Source organism: Ambystoma mexicanum, chromosome 3q (genome assembly GCF_040938575.1).
Source record: "Ambystoma mexicanum isolate Mex_15411 chromosome 3q, UKY_AmexF1_1, whole genome shotgun sequence".
NCBI lineage: Eukaryota > Metazoa > Chordata > Amphibia > Caudata > Ambystomatidae > Ambystoma > Ambystoma mexicanum.
In genome coordinates this window covers 571,014,118-571,041,924 of record NC_090926.1, presented here as the reverse complement: position 1 = coordinate 571,041,924, position 27,807 = coordinate 571,014,118, and the positions used below count along the sequence as shown (strand labels likewise).

Sequence of the window (27,807 nt, the reverse complement as noted above, 5' to 3'; positions counted from 1 at the left end):
GAGAGTTGGCCCGATGTTGGCGTATGGCAATTGCCGCTAAGAACCACAGGATCAGAGGATGGTGGTAGCAGGGGAGATAGAGTGGGCTGGGGCGCCCCAGGAAGTTGCGTGGGCAGGGTACTCTTCTTCGCCTTCGAGGGGTAATGGTGTTGCCTTGGTAGAGAGGTCACGCGGGGCTTCCGGGAGTAAGGTGGCTACAGGCTTACGACTCACCTTCTTCTGCGGGAGTCCTGGGTAAGGGAGATGGAGGCAGGCTCTTCACAGCTGGTGAGGATGGCAGGTGGGCAAGGGCGCCCCAGGAGGCTGAGGGAGGGGTCACTCCCACTGTTGGGGGGCAGCAGCTGAGGTTCCAGGGGCCTCGGAGACCAGGAGAGGGATGGTGTACTTTGGCAAGTAGGGGGGCCGTTCTAGTGGGCCCCAGAGAGGCCAGTCCACTCACCACAGCAAGGGCCCCTAGGGGGAGGCGGGAGGCAGGTGGCAGGTCGGGCCACAGCAGGTAGCAGAGGCGACCCTGTGTTGGGGAGAGAGGAGGGAGGCACGTCTTCAAAGCCCTGGGATGGAGTAGATGGGGCCTCAGGCACAGTATCCAGAGTGAGCCACGTATGGTAAGGGCTATTGGGAGATCACGTGTGTGTCCCCCTTCTCAGGTGCCAAGGTTGCGTTTCAGACAGTGGCTAGGAGCCCCGCTCCAGGTGGACGCCCAGCGGTCGCGGACTCACCGCCCCCACCTCCAGTGAGGAAGGCGCAGGCGGTTTGCTGGCGGGCTGTGCCAGAGCACAGGCATAGATAGAGGCAGCGGCAGGAGCAGCTCAGGCTCCGGCTCCAGAAGGGGCGGGAGCAGCAGCCACCGCGGGTTCCCTCAGACTGAGGCCCACGCCAGGAGGAGTTGGAGCGCCCCGGCTCTGGTGGCAGGCAAGTCTGGCTGGGGGTGCTGATGGTGCGGTGCCCCTTCAGGGAGCCTCGCAGCTCATAGGTCCAGTGCAGGCTGGGTCTCCAGGCGGTTCCCACCTGAGCGCCGGGTGAAGCTGACGGGTAGAAGAGGGTAGGCGCTGTCAGTGCGCTCCAGAGGGGGTCCGCTTCATGATGCAGGACCGAAGCTGGCGAGGAGGAGCCGACGGGCTGCGTGGGTTAGGACGTGAAGTTGTGGCCGCCATTTTGGATTGAGGTGTGGGATACTGGTGGTGCGTTCCCTCGCTGCGTTTTTGGTGATCCTGAGAGCCTTATGCTCTCAGATTGCAGCATGTGGTGCACTTCATATTCCACTGTGTAGTCCCATTAAACGCGGGAGGCGGGCATAGCAGGAACCAGCAAAGCTTTAGTTGTAGCCGCGGACGCACGAATAGGACAGTCATGACAGCGGTGCTTACACTGACGACTACATTGGGGTACAGACCCCTGGCATATTACAGTGGAATTTTAGATCCAGTAATGAGAGGGCACTTTCCTTGCAAACAATCGCTGGCAGCAGCCGCGTTCGCAATAGAGAAGTCTACTAGCATTGTGATGGGGTGTTCTATGACATTGTTTGTTAAGCATGCTTTGTTTGCCATTTTGGAGAAACCTAAGGGTACATTGACATCTCAGAGGGCTTCCGCATATGAGGTAGTTATATCGAATCCAGCAAGCAAAATAGTCAGGTGTAAAATAATGAACCCTGCCACATTTGTAGCTGTGCATGTTGCAGAGAATGAACATGTGCATGATTGCTCCAACTATGAGGAATTCTATGATGATATTCCACAAGTAAAGGAAAATGCGGTAGCAGGTTGAAAGGTTTTCTTTATTGGTGGGTCTTCAAAAATTGATCAAACTGATGGGGAAAGGCATTCCGGTTCAGCTATGGTAAGGCACAGAGCCAATGGTGAATTTGAATTTATAGCAAGTGCAAGACTACCGTCTCATTTTTCAGCGCAAGCAGCAGAATTAGTGGCGCTTATTGTCGCGCTCGAAAAACATGCAGGCAGCAACGGTGTACAGTGACTCCGCCTATGTGATGTCAACCGTGCACACAGGACTAGCATGTTGGAAAAGGAGGGGCTACCTCTGAGCGCACAGCACTCCAGTGCAACACACAGTATTATTGGACAGGCTTATCAAGGCATTACAACTCCCAGTTGCTATTGCAATGGTTAAATGCGCAGCACATACTAAGCAAACTGTCTTTATCTCTTGTGGGAGCGAAGCCACAGACGAAGAGGCCAAAAGGGTTGTATATTCACCAGATAATTCACATTTTTATACTACTCCAGATGTAAAGGAAAAGTAGTCACAATTATGATTGTAAATTAAGGGTTTAATCATGTATCAAGAACACAGTTGATGGAGGTTCAAGGTTGTGCACCAGAGGAAGAGCACACATTGTGGGAATTAATCCCCCTCTGAAGTATTGTGCCAACAGGACAGCACTGGAAAGTCAGTGATACCTGTAGCCTTGTTAAGGGTAGCACTTGAACAGCTGCACTACTCTGTGCATTTAACTGGGGAAAGCCTTGCAGCAGCTATTGCGTAGAACTGGTTTGTACCGAACCTGTTAGAGCATGTTGCATTTTATGTAGTAAATTGCATCGTATGTCAAATGTTTACTGCTGGGCATACACTGCGAACGATCAGAGGAGTGATTCCTTGACCGAACAGTCCTTTTCAGCATTTACATATTGACTATGTTGATATGCTGCAAGTATTTAGTATATACAGGTTTATGATAGTGGTGGTGTGTCCCTTTTCTAGGTGGATCAAAGCAGGTCATTGGACACACCCAGATGCCACTTGCGCAGCAATGTTTTTAGTCCAAGAAGACTTTCCCAGATGGGGAGTATGTGATGTGCTGAGATCCGACAATGGGCCCTATTTTGTTAATGAAGTATTTGACAGATTAGCCTATTGCTGAGTATAAAACACAAGTTTTCTTCGCCTTATCACCCACAAGTGAACCAGATATGTGAGAGACTCAACAGTCTCCTTCAAGAGAGAATTGCCAAATTGAAATTGACATTGAAAAAGGTATGGCTGTATTGCCTGCCCCTTGCATTATATGCATTAAGAAATCAGCCTGGGTAAGACCACCACCTCACACCCCACAAGCTTGTGACAGGGAGGAGAATGAGAATGCATTGGTCTCCTCCAATGAGGAGCAGAAGTGATGCCCAGAAGACTGCAGAAATTTTAGGAAATTAGTTACATGCTTATTTGACATGTATGACCGCCAGTATCTCTGTCATTTCAGATCAACTCAAGCACAAGGGGTGTCGGTCTCAGGACACAGATGAAGACCATTCAGCAACCAGACTTCAAGAACTATTTCCTGTACCTAGATTGTTTGTGGGAGATTCAGTCCTAGTGCGTAACATCACAAGGAAGTGGCACAAGCCCTGTTTCAGTGGTCCCTATATTGTGGAGGAAGTTACTCCCTCAGCAGTAAAACTGCAAGTGCAACGTGCATTGATCCACTTAAGTGATGTAAAGCCTTACGCTGGTGAGACCGATGCACCCCCAACCGTTGATTCGGAAGCAAACCAAGAAGAATAAGTTCAGCACGTGCAGACTCGATCGATGACGAGGAAGAAGGATGCCAAGATTTGCTGATTAAATAAATGCAAGTGTGCATTTGGACTGTGGCTCACCCCAGCCACTCTTTATAGATATCATAGCAGGAGTGCAAAGCAAAGTTCCCAAACCACAGGAATCTTTGAATTGGACTTTAGAAAGTGCTGATGTGCTAAATATGCCAAATATGGAATTCGAATTCGACGACTGGAAACGTGAACAGTTTCCAGATTCATTCCTCATTGATGGATAATCCCATGGATAATCCCATGGTCCTGTCAGATGCAGATGTCCACAGACTACTTCTCGCTTTCTTTGTATACATACTTCGAGCGTATCCTGCTCTTGTTGGGTGTAGCACTTATGTATGGGTTTTTCTGCAAGATCCTAAAAATGGCCCTGCAATTACGAGTTTACTTGTGGCAATTGTTGAACAGATTCTGCAGTTACATAATCATTTAACAAGGTTGCCTTATTAAAATGTTTTTTTCCTTCCTTAAAGCAGTACACAGGCACAATGAGGAATGTTGGGGGTGGTACAGTTTCAGAAATGAACAAACTCAACGATGTGTGGAGAATCATAAATGGTGGTGGAGACTAATGTATTGGTGCATAATACATGCATGCTCAACATTTATTATTGTTTTTCAGATTTTTCTAATCCATACTGTCTACTTCATTGGCCCAGATAAGGTAGAATTCCCTTTGATTCTTCCCACTCCAGTGACTTATGCAGAATTATCTGTTAACGAAAGACCAAGGCCATTTATGATTATCCCTACACCAGTGACACGTGTAAGGTCACCCATTTCTCTGACAAGTGTTCCTATGATTCCCCCTGTAGGAAGGACCCTTATTGATGTACTTCATGAGCATTATGCCCACACCCTTCTTGCAAGAGGGAGACACAGGAGAAGCACAAGGGAAGATGATTATGAGTTAAATAATTCTCTAGACAGTACAGCACATTTGGGGAATAACATGTGGTATCAGCACATGAAAGAGGCAGAAAAAAGGACATCCAAGGAGAGTTGCTATGTTTGTGCTCTCCTACCTTATGCTATGGGGAATTCCAAGATATTCATAGCTATAGAAGTAGAAACCCAGAAAGCTCACTGCCTGATGCACCTTGCACTCTGCCATGAGAGAGGTCAGTTCCAGAGTCGAACAGCATCCTTGATATGGGTAACCGAGTGGACAGCTCTGGAAGAAGATGATTACGTGCATGATTTGAAGACAAGAGCGAGATCACATACCAGAGACCATGTGATAAGATATGAACAGCCTGGAATTAAAGGAGCAGGAATCAGATGGAAATAAAAACAAAAAACGAAATTGTCAAGGAAGGAACTTTGAAGAAATACAAAAATGCAAGGAGAGAGGTCAGCTACAAATCAAGCTAACAGCACTCTCTCCAGATTGATGGGAGGAAGGCCTGGTTGTGTGTAAGGCGCCAGCACTTACAGGATACTATGAGCCAGTTCTAAATACTGCAGAGTAAGAATGCAAACATTAGTGGCCGAAGATTTCAAAATTGCTAACATGGGTTGATGATAAAGGAGGCCCGCTGCAGATAGTGCCTCTAGCCAGTGCAAAACTATGTTTTAGAAATAATGGCACAAGAAAGGTTGGAGTGAATCAGCAGTGCAGTCGGATTTTCAATTTCCCAGGAATGAAAGATGGAACAGTAGTGAAAATGGACCACCACTGGACCTGTGGATCCAGAGCTTAAATGAAGTTGCCCAAGGACTGGGGAGGGCTGTGCTATATAGTGATCATTCATATTCCAGCCTTGGTGATTCCGAAGAGTGACCTGAATATTGGAGAGTTTCCAAAAGCAGATGCTCACCTGAGAAAGAGGAGATCAGTTGAATTTCTCAATCAAACAAAGGGAGAAAACTACTTTTCAGCTAAATCGTAGAAGCCTTTGATTCTATTCCGTATGTACACAGGTTATTCAGTCAGACTTCTGCAATATTCACAACAATCTTCATGCCAGGGATCCAGACGATGGCGAATGCCAAATGGTTACAGATTACCAGATGGGAGCTCCTGCAGACGATCAACACTACCATAAAGGGATTCAGAGCCATAAGACTGATGACCCTGCAGAATAGATATGTCTTGGACATTATATCAGCTATGGATGGAGGTGTTAGTGCCAAAATCAGAGAATCATGTTGCACATTCATACCTTCTCATGATGAGGAGAATGGGACCTTGGCAGAGGACATAACAATGCTGATGAACTTGCACATTTAGATGGAAGACGAAGTCGAAGATATTGCAGATGACAGCTGGTTTGCATCGATCTTCTCATGGGTTCCACAATGGATGGGGAATATCTTCAAGTTCCTCAGAGCATTGTTGGTCATGATCATGTTTGGATTCTGTGTGATCAGAATAATAATCACACATTGTAAGAGGACAGCAAAGAAAGCAGTAGGAATGAAGATCATGATCAATGTTGAGTCAGGGTTTGGACCCAAAGAGCTGACAGATGAAGAAATCAGAAAGTATATAGAAGCAAGTATTCTAGCACCTGAGGGAATAAAGTTCCTGTATCCAAGAAACCACAAAAAGTATGTGGGAAGATGGATCTACTGCAGCCCGAATGGACAATGTAGTCACATGACCTGGAGTGTTGATGACCATGTGAAATCAGCAGGATCTCTGAAAGAAGTAATGAAGATATGGACTCCGAAAAAGCACTTTTTCCGACGACGATGTCTAGATGTAAAGATTGATGGGAGAGTGGTTGATGAATCAACCAGAGGGGGGATTGTAGAGGAGGAGCCAAATGCCTCTACTGGAAGTCCCGCGCCAATTTTGCCTATATGTGTCATGATGCCTACCCCTGGGCATCAGGACCAAGGCCCTCAGCTCCGGGAGCAGGCATCCAGACATTTGTTTAAACCTCAGCAGCCCCGGCTAGGGGCTGTCTGGGTTCAGTCCTGGCGCCTTAGGCGCCAGGCTCATCATAGAAATCAGTCCTGGTGCCATAGGCGCCAGGCTCATAGACTTTACTTACCTGATGCAGACCATGCTGCAAAAGAGTCCAAGCCTACATGAGGCCTGGATGGGACTATTTTGTTACAGGGACTATGTTTTGCTCGGGCGTGGCTCTAGGGAACTTCTTACCTGGAACTACTTTGGAGGCTATTTAAACCACACCCAAACAGCAGCACATGCTTCACGTTATTCTGCATCCAGCAGCGTGACGCTCACCGTGCCTGCAGCCAGCATCCAGTCTTCTGCCATGCCCGCGTGCCTGCAGCCAGCATCCAGTCTTCTGCCACGCCCACCTCGAACACAGAGCTCCTAGAATAAAGAAGAAGAAAAGGACAAGGTTAGAAAACAAACTTATTTCAAATTCCTCACCTAATTCCAGAACCATTTCATCTCCGGACCTGGAAAGTACATCAGTGCTGCATGCGTCGCTTCGCCAGCTCCAGCACAGCGCCAAACTCACCAGTTCTCACAGCATCTTTCGATCTGGCACTGTCTCCATCATTTCTTCGCCGTAATCCGGCACCTATGGGACACAAGAAAAAACAAGGTGAGCCAAGGGAATCAACAAATACAACCTCTTACCACCATAGACTTACCACAGGCGGTATTATTCCATAACTCTCCACATTTTCATATGCTGCATCTGTAAAGAGGGAGAAAAACAACACGTTAACGCATGCAATAGTTACCAGACAGTGTTGGGTAACGCAGACTCTTACCTGAACGCCAGCAGCAGCTACGAGACCTTCTTCTCATGAACTCAGTTGCAACTTAAGGAAGGAAGGGGACAAGAGTGAACATCGGCACATTGAACTCTTTGAACTTGATACTTACCAATCCCGCCAGGGACTTCAGAGTCAATACTTACCGGAACTCTGCCAACGCCTTCAAACCAGTGAAGAAACTGGTATCTACGCACCCCTGCAAGACACGCAGGATGGAGAGCTCATCTTTTACGAACATAAGGAAAATACTTCTTCGGGTCCAGCAGACAAGACTAGGCGCGCCAGTCCAGACAGTCATCTCTGCACTACGCATCACGTTGAAGGAGACCGCAGCTGTCTGGGTCCGATCGACACCCCTGTGGGGTCCAGGTGAGCATAACAACATGTTGGAAACCAGAAATTGTGACATGCACAACGCCTATAATGGTCCCTATACCGCAAAGAGTCCTCGAAACATGGTATCCATTGAGAAAACCCTATATGATGTCCCTGCAGAGAAATTACAGTCTTCTAAAGGAGGTTCTGGAAGAAGTGTGAAGATGAATGAAAGAGAAGACTGGTGACGTCACATGAAGGAGAAATGACGTACCCAGAAGAGATGCCAATGAAGAGAGTATATAGACCTTATAGAATCTGATGGCGAAGTAAAGAATTGAACAACATTTCGTGTGCAGAATAAAGATTGCATGTGCAAAGAGCACTGAAGAAAATGCAAAATTGTTTTATAATTGTATAGATGCTGAAACGCAAGTAGACTAAGTGATCATACGGCTGGCTATACATAGTGAATAGACTGCAGGCGGTGCTGCCATTATATATATGTATATAGAATCTGGATATTCCATGACGCCTTTTAGCAAACTAAGACCCCATGAACAGAAGGGCTGAAAGTGTGGCGCAGTAGAAGAAAACAGCTGACAATGAGGGAACAATTGAGAAAGGTTGTCTGGCCCAGTTTCATGGGTTGGGGCAGCCAACAAACTGGTTATCTATTCGGGAAGATATAATGAACATGAGAAGTGAGGCAAACTCCTGTTGAGGTAATGGAAAAACACTAGAAGTGGCAGGTTTTATTCATTTAATAGTGTTAAATGTGAAGATGGAGCTCAAAACACGGTCTCCGGTCACATGGTCAAGATGATAATAGACATTGGGCAAGCTACATCGAGACTTGAAGATAAGACCATGCTCATACTCCCTTCTATTCTCAGACGCAGTCATACTTTGCAAGTCCGAGTTCAAAGACTAATTTGAATGCAGACAACCGGAGTTATGATGGATGATGGGCTAATTGGTTGAGGAGGCATGGTCAAGTCCAGCCCTCCAGCACCTGGGTTACCAGCTTACGTGCTGCTAGCGAGTGGAACATTCCATAAGGGTACAAGCATGCAAACCAATTATAGGGGGCCACGTAGTAAAGAGCTCTATAGTTTGGAAGCCAATGAAACGTCGTGTATTTCATGACAGTGAAGATGACTTGCACTCGGGGTGGGCATAGCTGTCCACCTGACCTTAGAGATCCAATCACAATCCTGTCCCCCATAGAAAGAATACCCAAATGTTCCCCTTAAGCATATCACAACCTCAAGTAGGTTTTCTTATTTTGCCACGTAGTATGACGTCAGTGATGACATATTTTTGCTCTATAAATGTAATTTTTTATTAAATGCTTTGAGAACACGAGAGACATTTGAGCGAACTTCCTGAGTTGGTCTTATTATTGGTGTAAGAGTAAAATCTGCATCCCCATCCATCCCATATGGCACCACCTCGCTTAAAGGGTCTATGGGTTCAATCCATTATTAAGTGAGACAGAAAAACAATACATGCCTTATCGGATCAGGGGTCATTGTGCCATCAATGTTTTTGTGTAGTACAGCGATATACCCTATCAAGAAATCAACATTGGGCAATTGGAGAATGATCCAGGATTTGCACTGTCTCAATAATGTGGTGCAGAATGAAATTCCAGTAATTCCGAATTGTGTGACACTTTCATGTAGCATCCCCAAAGAAGCCACATATTTCACTGTAGTGTACTTGAAACATGCATTGTTCTCGATTCCACTCCATCCTGAGTCGGGGTACCTCACAGCATTTACACAGGGCCAGATGCGGATCAAACATACTAGGTTACCTCAGGGGTACTGCGAGAGCCCGAGGATATTCAACAGAATACTGCATGTTGATTTAGGGTATATTCAGGTGCCTAGCACGATTATCCAGTACGTGGATGATCTGCTAGTGTGTAGTGACAGTGAACCGCACTGCCAAAGGGACTCTTTTGCACTTCTACAATTGCTGGCCTGCAAGGGGTACAAGGTCGAGAAGGCCAAATTGCAATATTGTCAACAGGGGGTGCTCTATCTGGAAAGTTCATATCAGCAAATAGTAAAAGAATACTATCAGGTAGGGCAGCGTCATTACGTGCCACCCCCAGACCCGCCTCGGTTAAAGAAATGCAGAAGTGTCTGGGCCTGTAAAACTACTCTAGGGCATTGATCCTAGGATACGCAACATACAGCAGGCTACTTTTGCAGGACCTTAGGGAAGCAAAAAACACAAAGGACCATAAGTTACAGTTTGATGATTTAAAAGAAGTCATTAGTTTGGCACCCATACTGGCCACCCCAGATTAGACGCAGGAATTTTACTTGTTTTCACATTCAGATAGCCAGTTTATGACAGAGGTATTGACTCAGAAGAGCACTATGGGCCATAAGCCATTGGCCTATTAAAGCGGCACTTTGGATGCATTGATGCAAGGGCAGTTTGCGTGTGAACAAGCTTTAGCAGATGTTGCTTTTGAAATTGAGCTAAGTTCTACAATAGTAATTGGTAGTTCAGTGACGTTGTACGTGGAACATTCTTTGTTTGCCATTCTAGAAAGGTAAAAATCTACTCTGACTACACAAAGATCTTCAGCGTATGCGATTATCATTTCTAAACCCCATATTTAAGTGGTTAGATGCAAAACAGTGAACCCTGCCACCTTTTTAACAGACATACCTACTACAGAGGACTTAACGATGTCCGACTGTGCCACATAATAGGGGGAGGAGGATGACATTCCCAAAGCAACGGACTGTGCATTGTCAGAGGACAAGATACTTTTTGTTAATGGGTCTTGCACTATTGATCAGAAGGATGGGCAAAGACAGCCAGAGGCAGCGGTGGTACTACTTTATTTGAGGAAGGAAAATATAAGACGGTGGTCATGAACATGTTGCCCATGCATTATTCTGCACAGGCGGCAGAACTCATAGTGCTCATCGTAGCATTAAGAGAGTCTAAAGGGTGCTATGTCAAAATATATTCAGACTCGGCATACGTCACAACAGCAGAACACGCCGGTCTCTCCCACTGGAAGAGGAGTGGGTTTCAGAGGGTGGACGGATCCCCAGTGCAGCATGTGGCACTGCTAGAAATACTGATAGAATCATTATCCCAGCCATCTGTTGTGGCGGTCATCAAGTGCACTGCCCACACTCGCGGGACAGATGAAATATCGATGGGGAACGCAATCATTGACGTGGCAGCCAAAATGGCAGCGTATCTGCCAAATGAAACACTGAATACGTTGTGACGGCCCCACCCACAAGCAAACATCTAGCACCTTACACAGCATTGCCTATCTCCCAGATTATCAAGCTACAAGGAAGGGCACCTGAAAGGGAGAAAGAGCTGTGGTCACGGAGAGATTGTAAGCAATCTCTGACAGATCTGTTATGAAGGCAAGAGAGCTCTGGGAAGACCGTAATGCCCCAGGAGCTGCTAGCTGTAGCATTTGAACAGTTACACTACCCATCCCACAGCTCGAAGCAGCACATGGCAGCACATATACAAGAGTACTGGTTTATACCAAACATCCAGGAAAGCATTACAGAAATGGTGGTACATTGCACCACATGTGAAGAGTTCAGTACCGGGAGGAAACTACAGACATTACAGGGCACCTTGCCTCGCCCTACTGGGCCCTTCCGTGAATTGCACATAGATTACGCTGACATGGGTGAGCGTTGTAATGGCTGCAGGTACCATTGCAGTGGTTTGTCTTTTTTCAAGGTGGTTGAAAGCAGGGCCGTATGCACATCCAGATGCCAAGTGTGCTGCTAGATTTTTAGTATGAGAGGTTTTCCCTTGATGTGGTGTGTTCATGGTTTTAAGGTCAGACAACGGCACACATTTTTTAGGTGCATTATTTCAGCAGGTTACAACGCTACTTGGCATCAAGCACCGGATGTGTTTGATTTACCATCCACAGGCCAAGGGCATTGTGAAGAGAATAAACAGGCTCCTCAAAAGCAAGTCATCCAATCTGTGTCCCACGTTGAAGAAGAACTGGGTGCACTGTTTGCCCCTGGTCCTCTTCAGTTTACGCACGCAGCCAAGCAAAGACCACTATTTGTCACCTCACAAAGTGGTCACTAGTCGGTGTATGCATACCACCATATCCCCTGTAAGAAGGGCTTCATGCGCACATAGGACAGCAGCAGTGCTAGGTCGATGAATAAAAAGAGTATTTTACCACACTAACTAGGGCAATTAAACATGTCTCCCAATAGATTGCACCTCCCAGGATTGGGACGATAGAGACACCGGACATCATGACTACTACGGCAACAGATCCCGAACATATGATCACAGAACTGCTGCTGCCTGGGGGCCTCATATACGTTTGTTGGGCACGTCCAGACAGTGCACTGGTATACCACTTATCTTAAAAACAAAGAGTAGCAGTACCTGTACCCCATCTATCTCACTGGCCTGTCCAGGGGCAATATGTGTGCGGTAGCGCGCTCCAGTGGCAGGCCAAAGCCTAGATGCTAGCTCTGTATCTTCCTTTTTTCAGGAGCGCTTTTTTCTCTTTTTCTCTCTCTATCTTCTTCTCTCTCTCTCTCTCTCTTTCTCTCTCTTTCTCTCTCTATCTTTCGCGCTCTCTCTCTCTTTATCTTTCTTTTCCTCTTTCTTTGTGTAAAAAGCACGTTTTGTACATCTCTCCTTTTCGTTGTCTTGTGTCTGTGTTTTCATTTCAGGACAAAAGAAGATGGACATGACTAATGCAAATAATCTGTTAAGGAAGGACCTGAAGTGTAGATGCACGAATGAGAGAATATGGACGTATGTTTATTATTGTGGGGTGACCATTATCGTAGGTCTCTGTGTGATTTTGAATATACTATTGTTATACAATATACTATTGGGATTGTTTTGGGGGGAGGATGTTATAGGGGAAGGTCCTATAAAGGGAGGAATGGGATTGCATATTATCCGAACAGTACAATACATATAAATGTTAATAATATTAGTGGTTATATATATTAGTAATAATGTGAACACTAATAATAATAATGGAAATTAATATAACAAGCACAACACAACAGTGAGGGAAACAGTGAAAAGGTTGTTTTCAGCAAATAGGAGATTGTCTACCAATACAAAACAATATGATGTTATTTCCAATAGCCGCATTAAAGCTGCCATCCCTGAAAGCATGTATAGAATAATGAAAAGAGAAGTATGAAGAAAGTATGAAACATATCAAGGGCTGGGTTTGGATGTGATTAAGGATATGACTGATGGTAGGTGTGGGAAGAAATTCTGTGAATGGAAGCTATTATGTGTGTTCACTCATTCCGCGTGCGTAAGGAGCTCCCAAGGGTCTAGTGCCACAAGCAGTCCCAATTATAGAGGCACAATGTCTAGTTCATCTTGCTCTATGCAGAATAAAGGGAACGTTCCAGGCAGATAGTATGCAACTGCAAATGGTGGGCCCAGATCTTGTACAGTGCAGTGTCGATTCAAAAGCCATCAAGTGTGTGGAGCTTACATATCTGATGGTGAAAGGGTGTAAGCATGCCAATATTAACTGGCAGGACACCACGCTACCTTGCTTGGCCGATAGCAAGGTAGCAAGGAAAGGACAGTTTCTGTGCACAAATCTGGACAGAGCGTATCACAAAGTTGACGTGGATTGCAATAATGAAAAAGCCAGTGTGAGTGCACAAGGAAGAAGAATATAGACTCTGTTTCTGCAGCAAGGGTACAGTCTTTGTCGGCTCGAACAAACATTCCAATAAGACTTTCCTGATCACAGACATGAAGAAAGGAACAGCAGCGATGTTTAATTAATAATGGGTCTGTGGCCAACAGGCCTACTTGCACCTCCCACCATCATGGAGGGGCTGTTGTTCGCTGGCCACATTGCACTCAGCCCTATTAGTAATCCCAGAAGAACACCTGAAGGGGGAGCACTGCCTGCTGAAGGGCCAACTAGTCTCCCCACAGTCAAAAATGAAGATAAGGGCCTGTTGCCCACACAAAAGCTCCACATCCTGCCAGGAAAAGGACAGTTCCAGCAACCAAGGAGGATGAAAAGATTGAATTACATATCCAAAGACTCTTCTACATTGCTTGCTGAAATACAAGAATACAGGCTCTTCAGCACAGCAGAATCCTTTTTTGCATCTTTCCTTTTGCTGGGAGTGCAGGCAGCAGCAAATGCCAAATGGTTGCAGATTGGGAACAGGTCCAGCGCGTGAATGATACAGATTACAGATAACAGGTTCAACGTGATCAAGGTTGAGTTGTGGGCATTATGACTGATGACAATGCAACACCGATATGGGTTGGACGTGTTAATAGCAATGCAAGGTGTGGTTTGCAAAAGGTTTGGCGATTCCCGATGGACATTTGTGCCTCCAGAGGATGCGGAGAATGCATCATTATTCCACACCATCACAGCCGTCCATGGCCCGAGTGTTCGCATGAAGAAGGAGGGAGGAGTACAGGACAATTGGCCTCATTACAACCCTGGCGGTAGCCGTGCCTGTAAAACAGGCATGGCTGCCGCTGCATTTTTTCCGGCACCCAAAAATGGGCAATTACCGAGTTATCAACAGTGCCTGTGCATCCGAAAATGCTGTGCTCGCGGGTCCCTTTCATTCCGCCAGGTCAGAAGTGGCGGAATGAAATGCACCTGCAAGCACAACTCGGAGTTTGCCGGTCCCGATACAACAGTACCAGCATGCTTACCTGTACCGTTGTATCCGGACCAGCAAACTTGTAATGAGGCCCCATGATTGGTTTACTAAGGCATTTAGTTGGGCCCAGTTGTGGCTCGGAGCGATTGTGAAGATGTTAATGCCCATCATCGTGTTCATCCTTGTTATGTTCTGCACTTGTCAGCTGGACCTTCAATGTTGTGCCAATGTGGCACCTAATAGTGCATAAATGATGGCATCAATTGGGGTTTCAAAAGCACCTGACGAGAAAAAAGATATTGAAGTACAGACTGATATCCCACAAAAGGCCCTAAGTATCAAATGCTCCCCATCCCGTATGGAGATGAAGTTGACCATCTATACCACACTATCGTTTCTCCACCCCCTGATTTAGAAAATTACACAGAGGTTTGGGTGGATCTTGCGGGGGAGGTGGATGCATATATATGACTTGCTCACCTGAAGAATACACTCGTAAGGGGGAGAGTTGCAGTCCGAATGTAGGGCCTGGGTGCCAATAAAGTGAACTCAGCCATACGTGGAAGCAGAGAAGAGGGAACGGGAGCGCAGAGGTATAGCAGAGTTTGTTAATGTAGGAGTAATGAAAGGGGGGAATGTTGAGAAGGGGGCAGCTCCACCCCACCCCCTAGGCACATTAGAGTGAGGCGAGATGCATTTGAAGCACTATAATGGGCCAGGAAGGATGGTGAGAGGACCACCTCCCAGTATAAGAGGATCCCACTCCAAAATAATCAAATATAGCCTATACACATAGCCCAGCATAAGGCGCGAGCAGCATTGCTGTTTTGCGTAGATATTAGTAACCAGGGGTAGAAGGGAAGGTCTGTGCAGTAAATGGCAGCATTGCATGTACCAGGCCCAAATCGCGAGACAAGGGAAATCCCCAGCCATGCCCGAGCTCCCATGAGGACAGCCCACACCCCAACCACCACAATGCCTATTCATTGTTCTAACAGTGTTGCAAAGATGTTAGAGAGGAATGTGCCCTACAAGGCCGTGATCACAGACCGGCACCTGGTGTGCATGTCATCTCACATTGGCTAATGCATGATGTGGCCCATCCCCAGGCGACTACGAGTTATAGCCCATGTAACTGACTCAAACCTAAGACCCCTGAATTCCATGGCACCAGGTGCTCTTTGACCACCAACCCCAAAGTAACAAGCCCTGAGATGTTCAAAAAGGACGGACGTGGGCACATTGTTGAAGCAACAATTGTGTGATTTGTATTGCGATGTGCTGAGAGGGATACATTATAGCTCAAAACGATGGTGGAGACAATGGAGCCGGATAGTGCAGAAGGGAGTGAGTGAAATCTGTGTGTGAAGGTTAGAGTGCCCCAGAACCTCCTTTGTGCCCGTCTGAAGGCCTGCCAAGTGCACAGTATGAGTGATAAAGTTGTTGTATTGTAGGAGTATAATGAATTTGTTGTTTGACCTTCGACGTGAGAAGAGGATGATCACCACAGCACCCACATGATGGAAGACGGATGGATTGGGCTGGAACCAATGGCCTGGCATCCCTTATGGGGCCGGCGAATCCTGTTTAGGCACACACCAACCAGCCGTGTAGGATTTTACTATCTGTATTGAGTCATGTATGACAATGTTTATCTTTACAAGATTCTGCTTGCACTATTTTTTGGCAGAACGTTTTTAGCAGCACAGTTCTTTGCTGTTGCTCTCATCTGTGTGTGAGATTAAAACGTGTTATCCTTACAAGATCGACTTCCCTAGCGGGTTGTATTCTCTCTGGTGTGAGCATTCAGGGACTTGCCTTCATACCCCAATCACATCCTGGTGCCTTTAATCCGGTCTCAACTAGACCCCACACGACAGACTATGCTCAGCACCTCGTGTTCAAGATGCCCCACCACAATAAATGTTGTTAATGAAGCACAATGCAGCGCCTTGAAACCAGATCGACCTATATCAATTACCTATAAAGGCACCAAAGTTGGTCCCTGAAAATTTGAGAAATGTTGGTGTAGTAAAATACACATACAACTGTAAAATAAACAATTTATGATTAAGAATGAATGCTTGATTTGATTAATAACTGATGTGCCCCTCATTACTGTCTGTTGAAATGGAAGAGGTAGACAGATATGTGCCCAGCAAAGGGGACTTACAAAAACAATCACATACCCTTTTTTGACAAAAGAGGTTGAAAGCCATCAACCTTTAGTATTCCGTAATGCAAGCCTAGGTGTTACGAAAAAAAAGATCAAGTACCGAGAAACAGCACAACAAGAAGTTTAAATAGGGCTCTGAGGACGGTAAGTCTGGGCCTGGAATTCACTGCCTAAGTTTGATGTGCGCCTTGCATCCACACACGGCACAGCACCAATCAATGTGGATGGAGGTCTTCCAACACATTCTCTGTTTGGCCCTTTTGGTGCTATGCAAAGCTCTTTGATGCGCTCCTGTCTGTGAGCGTGTATGTATTCATCGTCGCCTTATAACACCATACATGCCAACATTCTGTGACCAAAAATCTGTAGGAATCAAAGTTTCAAAAATGTTGAAAAAATCGGTATTTGTTGCCACTAAATCGGTAGGCGGTAGGACTGCTTAAAAAGCGGTATCCTACCACCTAAATTGGTAGGGTTGGCAAGTATGTGGCAGGTGCCGGAGAGAGGGGCACTGCATTGTGCAGCTATGCTGAAGAAATAGCATATTGCACTTGCAGGCGGGTGGAAGTGGCGAGACTCACGCTGGGTGGGGCTGAAACGTGCGGTTTCCCCCGGCTCCTGGCGCAAGCTCACACCTGCCAGAGCTCATTAGGAGGAGTGGCTCACCAATGCTTCAGCAACTCGCCCCAGCATGTAGATGACAGGCACTGGGGAGCAGAGGTACGGTGAACCATGTGGCTGTTGATATCCAGAAGTGCTGGAGCGGATCTCACGGGCGCCTCTGACAGTCTGGGGAGGTTGCACTGGCACACTGGTCTGCTAACTGCTGCCAGTAAGAACACACCATTATAAAAGCAGCAGCTTGGACACATCCCCACTGAAGAACATTCCTTGGATTCTGTGTACTTGCGCACCGTGCAACCATGGCTGAACAGGCTGCTAAATCCAGGCCCAAAAAAATATATGTGTTTTTTAAATCGGTATTTGTTGCCACTAAATCGGTAGGTGGTAGGACTGCTTAAAAAGCAGTATCCTACCGCATAAATTGGTAGGGATGGCAAGTATGTAACACGTGCCATCTCTTTATAAACCAAATCCTGCTGTCACACAAGGCTGTATCATAACACACAGTCGTGCTGCATGAGAGCGGTGCTGCTCTCGCTTGAACGAGTTCAGAGTAGCAGAGCTCTTCAAATTAAACTGCCCTTAAAAATGGGGAAACGGGTATGCACCACGCACGACCTGCCTATTATCTGCGAGCCCTCCGCTTACCTGCCTGGTCATTCGCCTGGATGCCTCCTCCTTTCTTCAATGCACTGTGCTTGGCAGCAGGTTAACTTAAAGGTGCGTGCTCCATGTGAAATGCGGGGTTTTGCAGCCAGTTGGGCTGAGTGAAACCCGCGAGTGGTGACTCAGCTGTCGGAGAGCTTCAGATAACAGATACAGAAAACTCCCCTAGCACTTCCTGCTGTCCCTCCACTTGTTGGACACACTTGAAGTGTGTGCTTGACTTGGAAACGCAGTTAGAAGTTCAGCAGCTACTGGCTCCTAGTCCTCAGTCGGGCAGGTGTCAGGGTGCGGCTGGGCTCGTGTGGCTCGGGCATGGCTGCAATTGCCTTTTTGACTACGCTGCGCATGCGTGCACCGTGCAGCAATGTACAAGGCAGGCGGCAGCCCTGCCTGACCCTCATCCTGATGTTTCTGTCTCTGCCTCCCACCAGTGACCCTCCACATTTGTGATGCGTTTGCCTTGGCGGCAGCAGCAGTGCGGCGGTAGACACAGCAGCACCACAGAGAGGCACCCGGCCAGCACCCCATCCGAGAGGAGCACAGAGCAGTGAGCGATGTAGCAGGGGGGGCAGGTGCATCCCCACCTCAGCACCTTAGCATGGGGGGCCCCATGCACAGCAGGGGCTTTCGGGGCCCCCACTATGGCACTGCAAGAGCTGTTGGATATAGGGTAGCGTGAAATGACTGAAATTCTTTCTGCACAGAAATTGACAAATTCTAGATAAAATCTACACACTTGCCCAATTTCACTCAGAGGGCAAAATGTATGCTTTCAGACACTTACTGGCTGAACTTTCAGCTTTTTGCCTGAGATTTCAACCAAATAGGGGCTTTGAAAGTTTTCCTCCTCCCCCTGTGATTGCCCGAAATGTCAGGCAAGCCTTCAAAACTTCAGACAGACTTCTGACGAATTGGCTTCAGCCCTGCATAAGTACAAGGATGAGTAGAGGCTAAAATGCCCACTCATCCCTCAACCTTCTGCAAACCAGGAGCCAACACAGTCATAAGGTAAAACAGGCACAATCAAGAGATATGCCTCATTTGCCTTTTGTGGTAACTTGGGCCGAGGGAAGGCTATGCTCCTAAGAGGCGGGTGAATGTGATTCAGTAGCGACCCAAAAAGCAAAGCAGTCCAAAATATAGGCAATGTCCTTTCAAGATTCTATACAAATATATATACTTTAATAAAAACACATCTGCAAAATAACTAAATAGAAAAACACTATGCAAAACCCACCCCTCAGAAAAGAACAGAGAATAGGCAAGGATAGCAGAGTGCAGCACTCAGAGTAGTGAATCAGGCTTGTAAAGCAAGTAAATACCACAATGTTCTTTAAAAAGGATATGTTTCTTAGATGCAAAAATTTAATTAGTAGCAGTCTCTAGGGTCCAGAATTTGACCAAGGAGGGCAGTTAATAGCCAATAGTACCTTTTTGCAGTTCTTGGCGGTACGGCAGTGCCAAACCAGACTTCTCGGCATTGTACGAGCGATTTGACGATCTGAGGAGTGCAAAAGGCAGCACCAGAGGGTTCTGGTGGATCAAATGTGTTGAACAGTCCTTGAAAACCTGTCTCGAAGCAATTTTTCCAGGATCATCTAGAAATTTGGGCGCCCCTTTTGACAAAGGTCTTTAATGCCTGTATGGATACGGGCTCATATCCAACTTTGTGGAAATCAGCTATCATCTTCCCCATTTTTAAGAAAGGGGATCCAGCAAGCCCTAAGTCCTACAGACCCATCTCATTATTGGACATCTCCTTTAAAATCTTTGGAAGGGTTCTTCTGGGGTATATTGAGTCCTAGTTCCTGGAGAGGGCAGTCCTCTCTGACGTCCAGTTTGGTTTTCACCCTGGGGTGGGCACTATGGAACAGAGAGCCTTAACCTTTGCCTACTTGTCTCCAATTCTGTTTTTTTGTAGGGGGGAGGGAGTATACCTAGCCTTCATGGACTTGAGCACAACCTTCGACAAAGTGGATCGTACTATGCTGTGGGCCGTACTTGGTTCCATGGGTTGCCCTGAGGACATTTTGGTGGTGTTACAAGCAAGGCACAGAGAGAATGAGGCATGTGTGCGCAGTGGTTTGGGGGGGGCAGTGGTTTGGTGGGGCACTGCACCACGTGTTTTAAGGTCAGGTGTGGTGTCCGCCAAGGGTGTGTTCTAGCTCCGATCTTTTTCACCCTTTATATTAATGGGCTTCTAAAGGCTTTGGTGGACACAAGGGTGGATTATCCGTATCAGGGAGGCAGGGCTTTTCCAGTTCTGGCATATGCAGGTGACACAGTGCTTTTTGCCAGGACCCCAAGGACCCTCCAGGTGCTGATCTCTGCCAATGCTGCCTTTATGGAAAATCTGGGGCTCAAAATTAAAACCAAGAAATCTGCAGTAATGGGGTGCACGGGACAAAAGAGGTCTGCTAAAATGCATCCAATGCTTTGCAATAGGGAGATAATACCCAGAGTGAAGGAATTTGCGATCTGGGGGTCAGATTCTCAGAGACTCTTATGGGCACTGCGCATATTAAGAAACAATCTGCAAAGCTAAGCCAATAAGTGGGAGGGATTACATGTTTTTTGTCCCGCTGCCAGGAACACCGCTGGATGTTGTTCTAGAAATCTACTCCGCCCAGACTAAAGCAGTAACATTGTATGGAGCACCACTTTGGGGTATTTAGAAAGCCCCCGAGATCCAGGTGAAGGAGAACACATTTTTTAGAAGGTTACTGGGACTACCGGGATCCACTCCCTGTATCTCCATGCACAGAGAACTGGGAATGAAATTCTGGGAGGACAAGTGGGCCTCAGCTCCTTTAACATTTTGAATTAGGCTTTGGGAAAATGAATATGCATCATTGTGTGACTTTATCATTAGGTCTGTAATTACTAGGGACAATTGGAGGGAAATCCCTTGGCTCTTTTACATTGATGTAGCAATGTCCCATATAAATATTCGGATACTCTTACCTCCAGCCATTTTGCTATCTAAAAGTCAAATGAGATCCTACAAAAGCAGTCTGAGAGAAGTGTTCAAGAGGAACAGGGGTCTCATGGAGTTTGCAACCATTTCAGATAGAGCACATGCGGTGATCAGCCGGGTAGAGGCGATTGAGCCCCATTTAATTTGGGGCTCTACCAGGAGAGAACGTTGGCCGCTCACCCACGCAAGATTTGATTGCTTGCAGCTGAGGGGTACCACAGCCAAATGAAGGGGGTACCCAGACGAGGCGGGATGGCCAGCTTTTGGTGCTGATAGAGAGCAAAGGGTTCCTCTTCTATTGTTCTGCCCGGCTTATACTAACATCCGGCAGTCCACTTAACTGCTGGTGCTTAGGTCAGTTAACATCCGCACCCATAGGCCTGAAGTTCTATTTTTCTCTTGACAGTGGACTCTGTCTTGACAGCTTGGGCACTGCTATCATTCTTGAAAAGAGGCATGTACCAAGAGAGGTATGTACCAAAGAAAGGGGCTACTCACCTAACTGCCCTAAAAAGATTGGGCATTTAGAGAGCAGTCTGAAGGAGTTTTGTCCCCAATTACTTGGGAGTATTATGCAGTTCTCTTGGCCCCTTGGACTCCCATCGAAAATCCCCCTATTTTTAAAATGTGTGCACTTATAAGAAGGCACCCTATTGGATGGATCGTGTATTGGTATTTATGAATTTTTTCTGTGTTATGTAATTTTATTCATTTTTATAGAATGCTGTATTGTGATTGGTATTTATCCTTTGAAAATTGTATTTTACATCACACCCAAAGTGCTTTTCTCTAGAGGAGGTGGAAGGGACAGGAAGGAGAGAGAGAGGCAGAGAGAAACAAAATGGTGGAAGTCATTATCCACTGTACAGATCCCTCATGTCTACTGTAACCCTGCACCGTCCCTTCTCACAAGGATCAAAGGCCTTTAGAAATGCAGCACCCTTGTTTGAGGCTACTCCCTTTGAATGTGTGTGCTCCTTGACGCCTGGGCCCAGGACGGCTGCCTGTTGTACGGCTGTCTCTGGAGGATGGTTTTAGCTGTCCTCACAAACAGATCAAAGAGGATACGTGGCCATTCAGGTTCCTATCATATGGCAGGCTCAGCCTGACTGGCCAGAATACACATCAACTTCCACAGCTGGGCTGACTCACAGGAGCATACACATGTGTGATATCAAATTGGATGTGGCTACAATGATCATAAGTAGTGCTGTGCATCATATCTTAGCTCAGGCATAGCTTACATTTAGAGTTTACCCTACCACCATCACATGTTACCTATGACCATCATCGTTTTTGTACAGGGGTGCATATGTTAAGTGCAGTCCCTGCGTTGCAGAGATTGGCTGTTACTGCCACTGTCAAATGGGCAACTGGGGCCTCTGAACCTGCCTCTGAACCTGCTCTGTGCCACTGGTAGAGCAGGTGCTGCAAATCAGGATACTGATGCAGCAGGACACAGATGCACACTATGTTTTAGCCATAGAGCTCATGAAAGGGGAGTCTAATCAGCAGATTACCCTTTCAGAGATGGAATTACCTGCATCATTTTATTATTTAATAAAAAATGTAAAAAAGCCAGGGTTTCTATACCCTTGCCAAAAGGTAATCCGCCACAAGACCCAAAATGTTGAGCAGGAAAATGAAACTCGCCAAAAAGTGGCGAATGGCTCAAAAAATGTGCTATGCTGACGTATTGAAATTGGTGTTGAATTTAGCAATATCACTTTGCAGACAGTGATTTCGCCATCCCCTGGTTGGGCCTTTCCTAGGGAGTTGTGAATGATGAATATGTCACAACATGAATGTATCATAATATAGTATCTTGAAAAGGATATGTTAAATGACATGTAAAAAGTCTTGTAAAGTTGTAGTGTCATAGCCAATCACAACTGCAAAGCCTAGGGCCTTACTTTACGAAAGTATTAATTAGGCAATAAGCCCAGAGCCTGCGGGCCATTACTGCATAAGTTAATGCCCCTGGGGCCCTTAGTTACAGGCCCGAGCATAACGAGGGCCTTTACAAAGGCCCCGGGGGCATTACGTATGCGTTAATGGCCCGCAGGCGAGGGGCTTATTGCTATTAGTACCCCAGCCCATTAGACCAGGGTACTAAAAGCATTTTCTTTCTGTTCGGAAAAGCTCTGGCGTTTCGGAACAAAAAAAAAAGTTCAAAAAATGGCTGCCGGGGAAGGGAAAACGAAGTCTGTTTGCCCTTTCCATGGCGGCCATTGAAAATAAGTGAAAAAAAGTAAACCAACAAAATTGCCACCATGCAAAGGGAGAAGGGACTACATGTAGTCCCTTCTCCCTTTCCATGGTGGTCATTCAAAAAATAGGAAAAAAGTAAACAAAAAAATGTCCGTCATTAAAAGGAAGAAGGGACTACATGTAGTCCCTTCTTCCTTTCCATGACAGCCTATCACAGATCGTGAGCGGACGCGCTGGGGATTGAAGTGTTGCCAGAGCCTCAGCTCCCCGAAATGGGCAGAAAAGAAGGTTAGTGGGGGTGGGAGGGCAAGAAGGGAATTCTATGGATGGGTTGAGGGAGGGGAGAAAGGCTTACCTGATTCCCCGGTGAGGAGAGATGGTGGCCGCCAGCCCTGAAGAGTCTCAAGGCGGCGGGATTACCATTAACGCCCGCGTTCTGAGCCTCCCCATTGGCTGGGATCCCTTCACACCCCCCTCGTCAGGTAGTGATTTTGAGTATTACAGATTCATAGTATCCATGGGTCCTTCTCGTGAATTTGAATTCATTTCTGTGATTGATCTGGTGAAACCATGTGCCCAATCTCAGGCTTTAGGCCTGATTCAAAGAAGTGTTTTATAATGGCGCAATCCCAGTGCAAACCGCTCTGTGAATCAAGCTCTTTGCATGTTCAAGTACCTAAGGGAGAGAAAAGTAATATTTGTTGAACGAAGTGGTCAACGGATTACATTAACTGTTCTATGTAATATGAATTGAAAAGCTTACGCTTGTGTTATTCTGCATTTCGGTATGCTTTGAGACAGTGGTGCTAAATTGCACATCGTCTTGGTAAATTCACCTGGCCTTTTGAGTTCCCATTTTTTACTTCTGTTATTTATTTGGTGTTTTGTACAAGACAGGCATGCAGCCAAAAACGCTTCGGGGCGCTACTGGAGGGGGAGGCAGGGAAGGGTACCCTAAGAGAAAAAGGAGGAATGGCGCATTCAACGCTGTCCTGGGCGCACCCCTCTCAAAGGCATTCAGGTGCATGAAGTATGAGGTAGGTAGGGCTCCGTTTGTCTTCTTGGTGGCCTTGCCAAAGATGGACGATCCAGCAGCTATGACCGTACTGGGGTCAAGTCAGTAGATATATGCTGACGTTCACTGCACATTAAGAACTCACTGATGCATATTTTGGAAATGACAAAACCTTATGCAATTTCCATGCGATTTTACCACCACTGGAGTAAAAACACAACGAAATGCAACAAAGGCATTTTAAAGTATTTTCCAAGTGCCTAGGTCTATGTACAGTCTCTGTCAGTGTGTGTTTGCTGTTGGCAGCTCAGGTTTTCTGGTATGCCACTTTCTCGTGCCGCCTGTGAATTCTGTACCTTGGACAGTCATATGCACTTCGGACAGTCGTGTGCACTTCTTATTTTTGGCCGTATTGAGGGCCGGGACTTCTTCAAGCTTGAAGAGAGTACCAGTACTCAATAACTTTTCCAAACGCCCCACACACATTAGCATTCCAAAGCCTCCCCAGCTCGGCGTTCACACTTTGCCCTGTGTAATGTCACAGCAGAAGAATGGAATCTGCCCCTCTGCCAACAAAGCATTACACAAAGGGCGAGTTGAGGTTGTTAGGACAGGCTCGGGGGTGCCTGGGGAAGGACTATTGCATATTAAAAGGTCTTGATGAGGGGGAGGGGGAATAATACATTGTAGGGCAGTGCAATGCTGCATGCTGTGTGAAATACTGTGGTCTTCTAAAATGATTTATATAATGCCAGGTTAGTGCTTTATGTAATCTGTGTACGTTTCAATGCATTGCTATAAAACTATTCTTTAATATTTTCAAACCAAAACCATAGCAAATTCTTATATTATATGGCAAGATATGTGGCCAACTGCTTAAATCACCCACTGGGCTCCAATCTGGATTTCGCCACTTAACCAAAGTGTGTGATCCTGGGCAAATCCTTTATTCACACTGGGTCATCTGCAAAAATTCGCCCTAACATTGGGCCCGATTCAGGGGGGCAATTTCCAATATTCCAGAGCAGTAAATGAAGAGTGAAAAACACGTCTTCAGGATGTATGCATTTGTTTTTACCTAATGTGTCACACTCCAAGGGATTTTCAAGGTTTTCACTGGCTTGGGTGGGGACCCAGAAAAAAAAATACATGCCCCCCCCCTCGATCTTGCTCTATCTTTCAAAAACGAATGCATATCTATCAGAATATGAGTCTGATGATGACAGACACACATTCGATTCTTGTGGACTCCGCCAGCTTTTAGCAACTGGTACAAGCTGGCGGATTGCCATGGAATTCGTGGAAATGCCCCCTGCCGTGCTAACACACGGCAGGAGGCATTTTGTATGATTGCACTGCGAAGTTCCAAGAATGAACTGAAACTCAGGTTCACCTGAACTTCCATGCTTCTGCACTCATGGTGCGAGCAATCCAAGTGCATGGGGGAACTAAAACACCAGTGTCAGGGATAGTGAGTGGTCCTCTCTTCAGTTAGCAGAAGGAAGAAAGTGCCCCCTTTCCACCAAAGAGTAGGCAGGGCGCGTTACCCTCAGAAGGATCTGCAGAGCATCTTTTGGATGATCAGGTTTGTAGCTAAATCATACATCTAAAGGTAATCAGAACAACTCCTTAGGAATGTCAGGTCTGAAGCTAAGTGTCTGCTCATTGTTTCCTTTATGCAGCCATCCTGTGGCCCTCAGCAGGTTTCAACAGGGATTGGGAGTGTTTCTGTGACTTTTCTCTTTAAGCACACTAGTTTAGCCAGTGATAATAGTTCTTCGTATAGTATTAGCTGTCTTTCTGATTAATTTCTTTCAAACCCTACCAACTTTTATACATCACAGTATTGGTGTTCAAACAGGGCAAGAGAGGTGACTGCATTATGCTGACAGAATCATATTTTAAGTGAATGACTTAAAGGTGCACCCATTTAAGTCTCGAGAGGATAGTTCAGGGACAGTGCGCTCGCCTTAGAAGCAAGACGACATGGAGCAACACAGGCTTGATCCTCGGGTCTGCGCTTAAAAACCTCTGGCATTAAGCATGTTATAATTAACCAATCATAATCATATACTGAGTTTATGGTTGGAATCGCTGATTGTCATGTTTTAGTAAGCTAGGGCTCCAATGCCCAAGCTCAGAAAAAAATGTGACTTACACGGAGTGAAATAGGGTGGAAATATGATTGGCACAGAGTTAAGTTGGGGGAGAGGCAAATAGAAAGTGATACAAAAAGTTGAGATCCAAAGCCAAGACACACATAGAAAGTGAGACAAATAGAGAACTACGTGACTGGGTGGGGAGAGAGGGTGAATTTCATACAGCCAGGCCAGGAAGAGAGCAATTTAAAGCCTAGATTGGTGAGTACCTGCGCTTCTTTCTTTCCATTTAAAGCACTGGCTTTGACGATCATTTTTGTCACCATAAAAGCAAACAACTGTTCATACATGTATGGACGCTTTCATGCCAGAACTATTAGAAACGTAAGTAAACGGGTTGTAAAGGGCACTCACCTTCGATTTAAAGTCTTCTGAGATTGCGTTCACCATTATGGAGCCAGTCCCCCCTGCAGTGTCTACCCCGAAGTATTCCTGCTGCAGTGATGTGTGGGGAGGACTTTACCCAAACGCAACCACCGTTGTTAAATTGGTCAATCTATAACCAGTACTATCAGTAGCTGATTAGTAAGTGACTGCTGAGTTGAGCGATAATATATTAACTTCCTGAAGAGTGTCTTTTATTAAGAAAAACAGATTGGAACAGCCAGATATGGGGGCCAGAATCGTTAAAGCGTTACAGTCCCTCATGCATCTACTGCCAACCCGGCCTTGCTGAAAGCAACATTATGGAGTGAGTTCAGGTCATGTTACACCTGGCAGGTCACACCCCACGAGTGACTGGTGCATCGTCTCTTTCCATGTACCTAGACGCGCTCGTGGAATATTCCTAGTTCAGACAAGACAGGCGGGCGCCGCGCGATCACACAAGCAGCAAAGTTGTCCCTGAGCAAGGAGGCATAGGTGAAGAAAATGCCACTTTGCCTACTGTGGCAAAATGCCCTGCACCGCCAGCCCTAGGCCCCAACATGTCTGCTGCGCTGCAAACCCGGTGTGCACGTGAGCATGCCACGGCTGTGCTTTGTGGTGATACATTTTCGCAATAATAATATTTACGTTTTGTCCAATACGACAGAAACTGAAAAGCTTGAGGACAAGGAGGAGGCCAATAAAGTTGGAAGGGGCGTGGTCGAGGGAGGATCGTGTTGCATTGTCCTTCAATCACTATAATATGTTAGGGACCAGGGTAATGTTTAGTATTGAAATGATTAGCCAGACTTCTTAAATATAAACTAGGAGAGCCGAAAGGACGAGAGATAGAGAAATAAAACGTAGCTGGGCAGTGCCATCTTAAGCACTTTTGGGGCCCTGGGCATGGACACCTTTGGTGCCCTCCTCCATCAATCCAAAGAATTTAAGGGATCCAGAATAACTGGTCAGACCACCCCCCAAATCGCGATTGCAAAACATAGCTTGACATGTTGCCTCACAATGATTAAAAAAGCCAAAGGTACTCCCTTTCCTTTCAGTCCCCTTAAAATCGTCATTCTTGCTGTAATAAGAAGGATAAATAAGTAGCATTTTAAGGCCAACATCAGCAGTCCACGTCAAGGCTACTTGCATTCTAGCATCGGTACAGGTCATTTTTCATTATTAGCAGTTACAAGGAAGTTACACCAGTCATAGTAATTCAGGACACAGATCGTAGGCAAAAGGTGCACACAATCTAGAATAGATAAACGACTCAGATCAGCCCCCTCACAGAATGCAAAAGTGCTCTAGTGTGGATACAGGAGCCCAATTGGAAGCAAGGAGAAA

The 27,807-nt window shown here is 46.2% G+C and overlaps 1 protein-coding gene across 3 annotated transcripts in view; it reads right to left on the bottom strand.

Moving 5' to 3' along the window:
• The window catches only part of SLC23A1 (solute carrier family 23 member 1), a 945,676-nt gene extending 919,118 nt beyond the window's left edge, over positions 1-26,558 (bottom strand). The window contains exon 1 of one of the 3 annotated variants that reach the window (XM_069654343.1): positions 26,446-26,558. In XM_069654343.1, coding sequence (XP_069510444.1) covers positions 26,446-26,481 — 36 coding nt within the window. In that variant the 5' untranslated portion in view covers positions 26,482-26,558. The remainder of the gene's footprint in view (positions 1-26,445) is intronic. The other 2 variants (XM_069654344.1, XM_069654345.1) reach the window with 2 other exon arrangements.
• Positions 26,559-27,807: the final 1,249 nt, after the last annotated feature.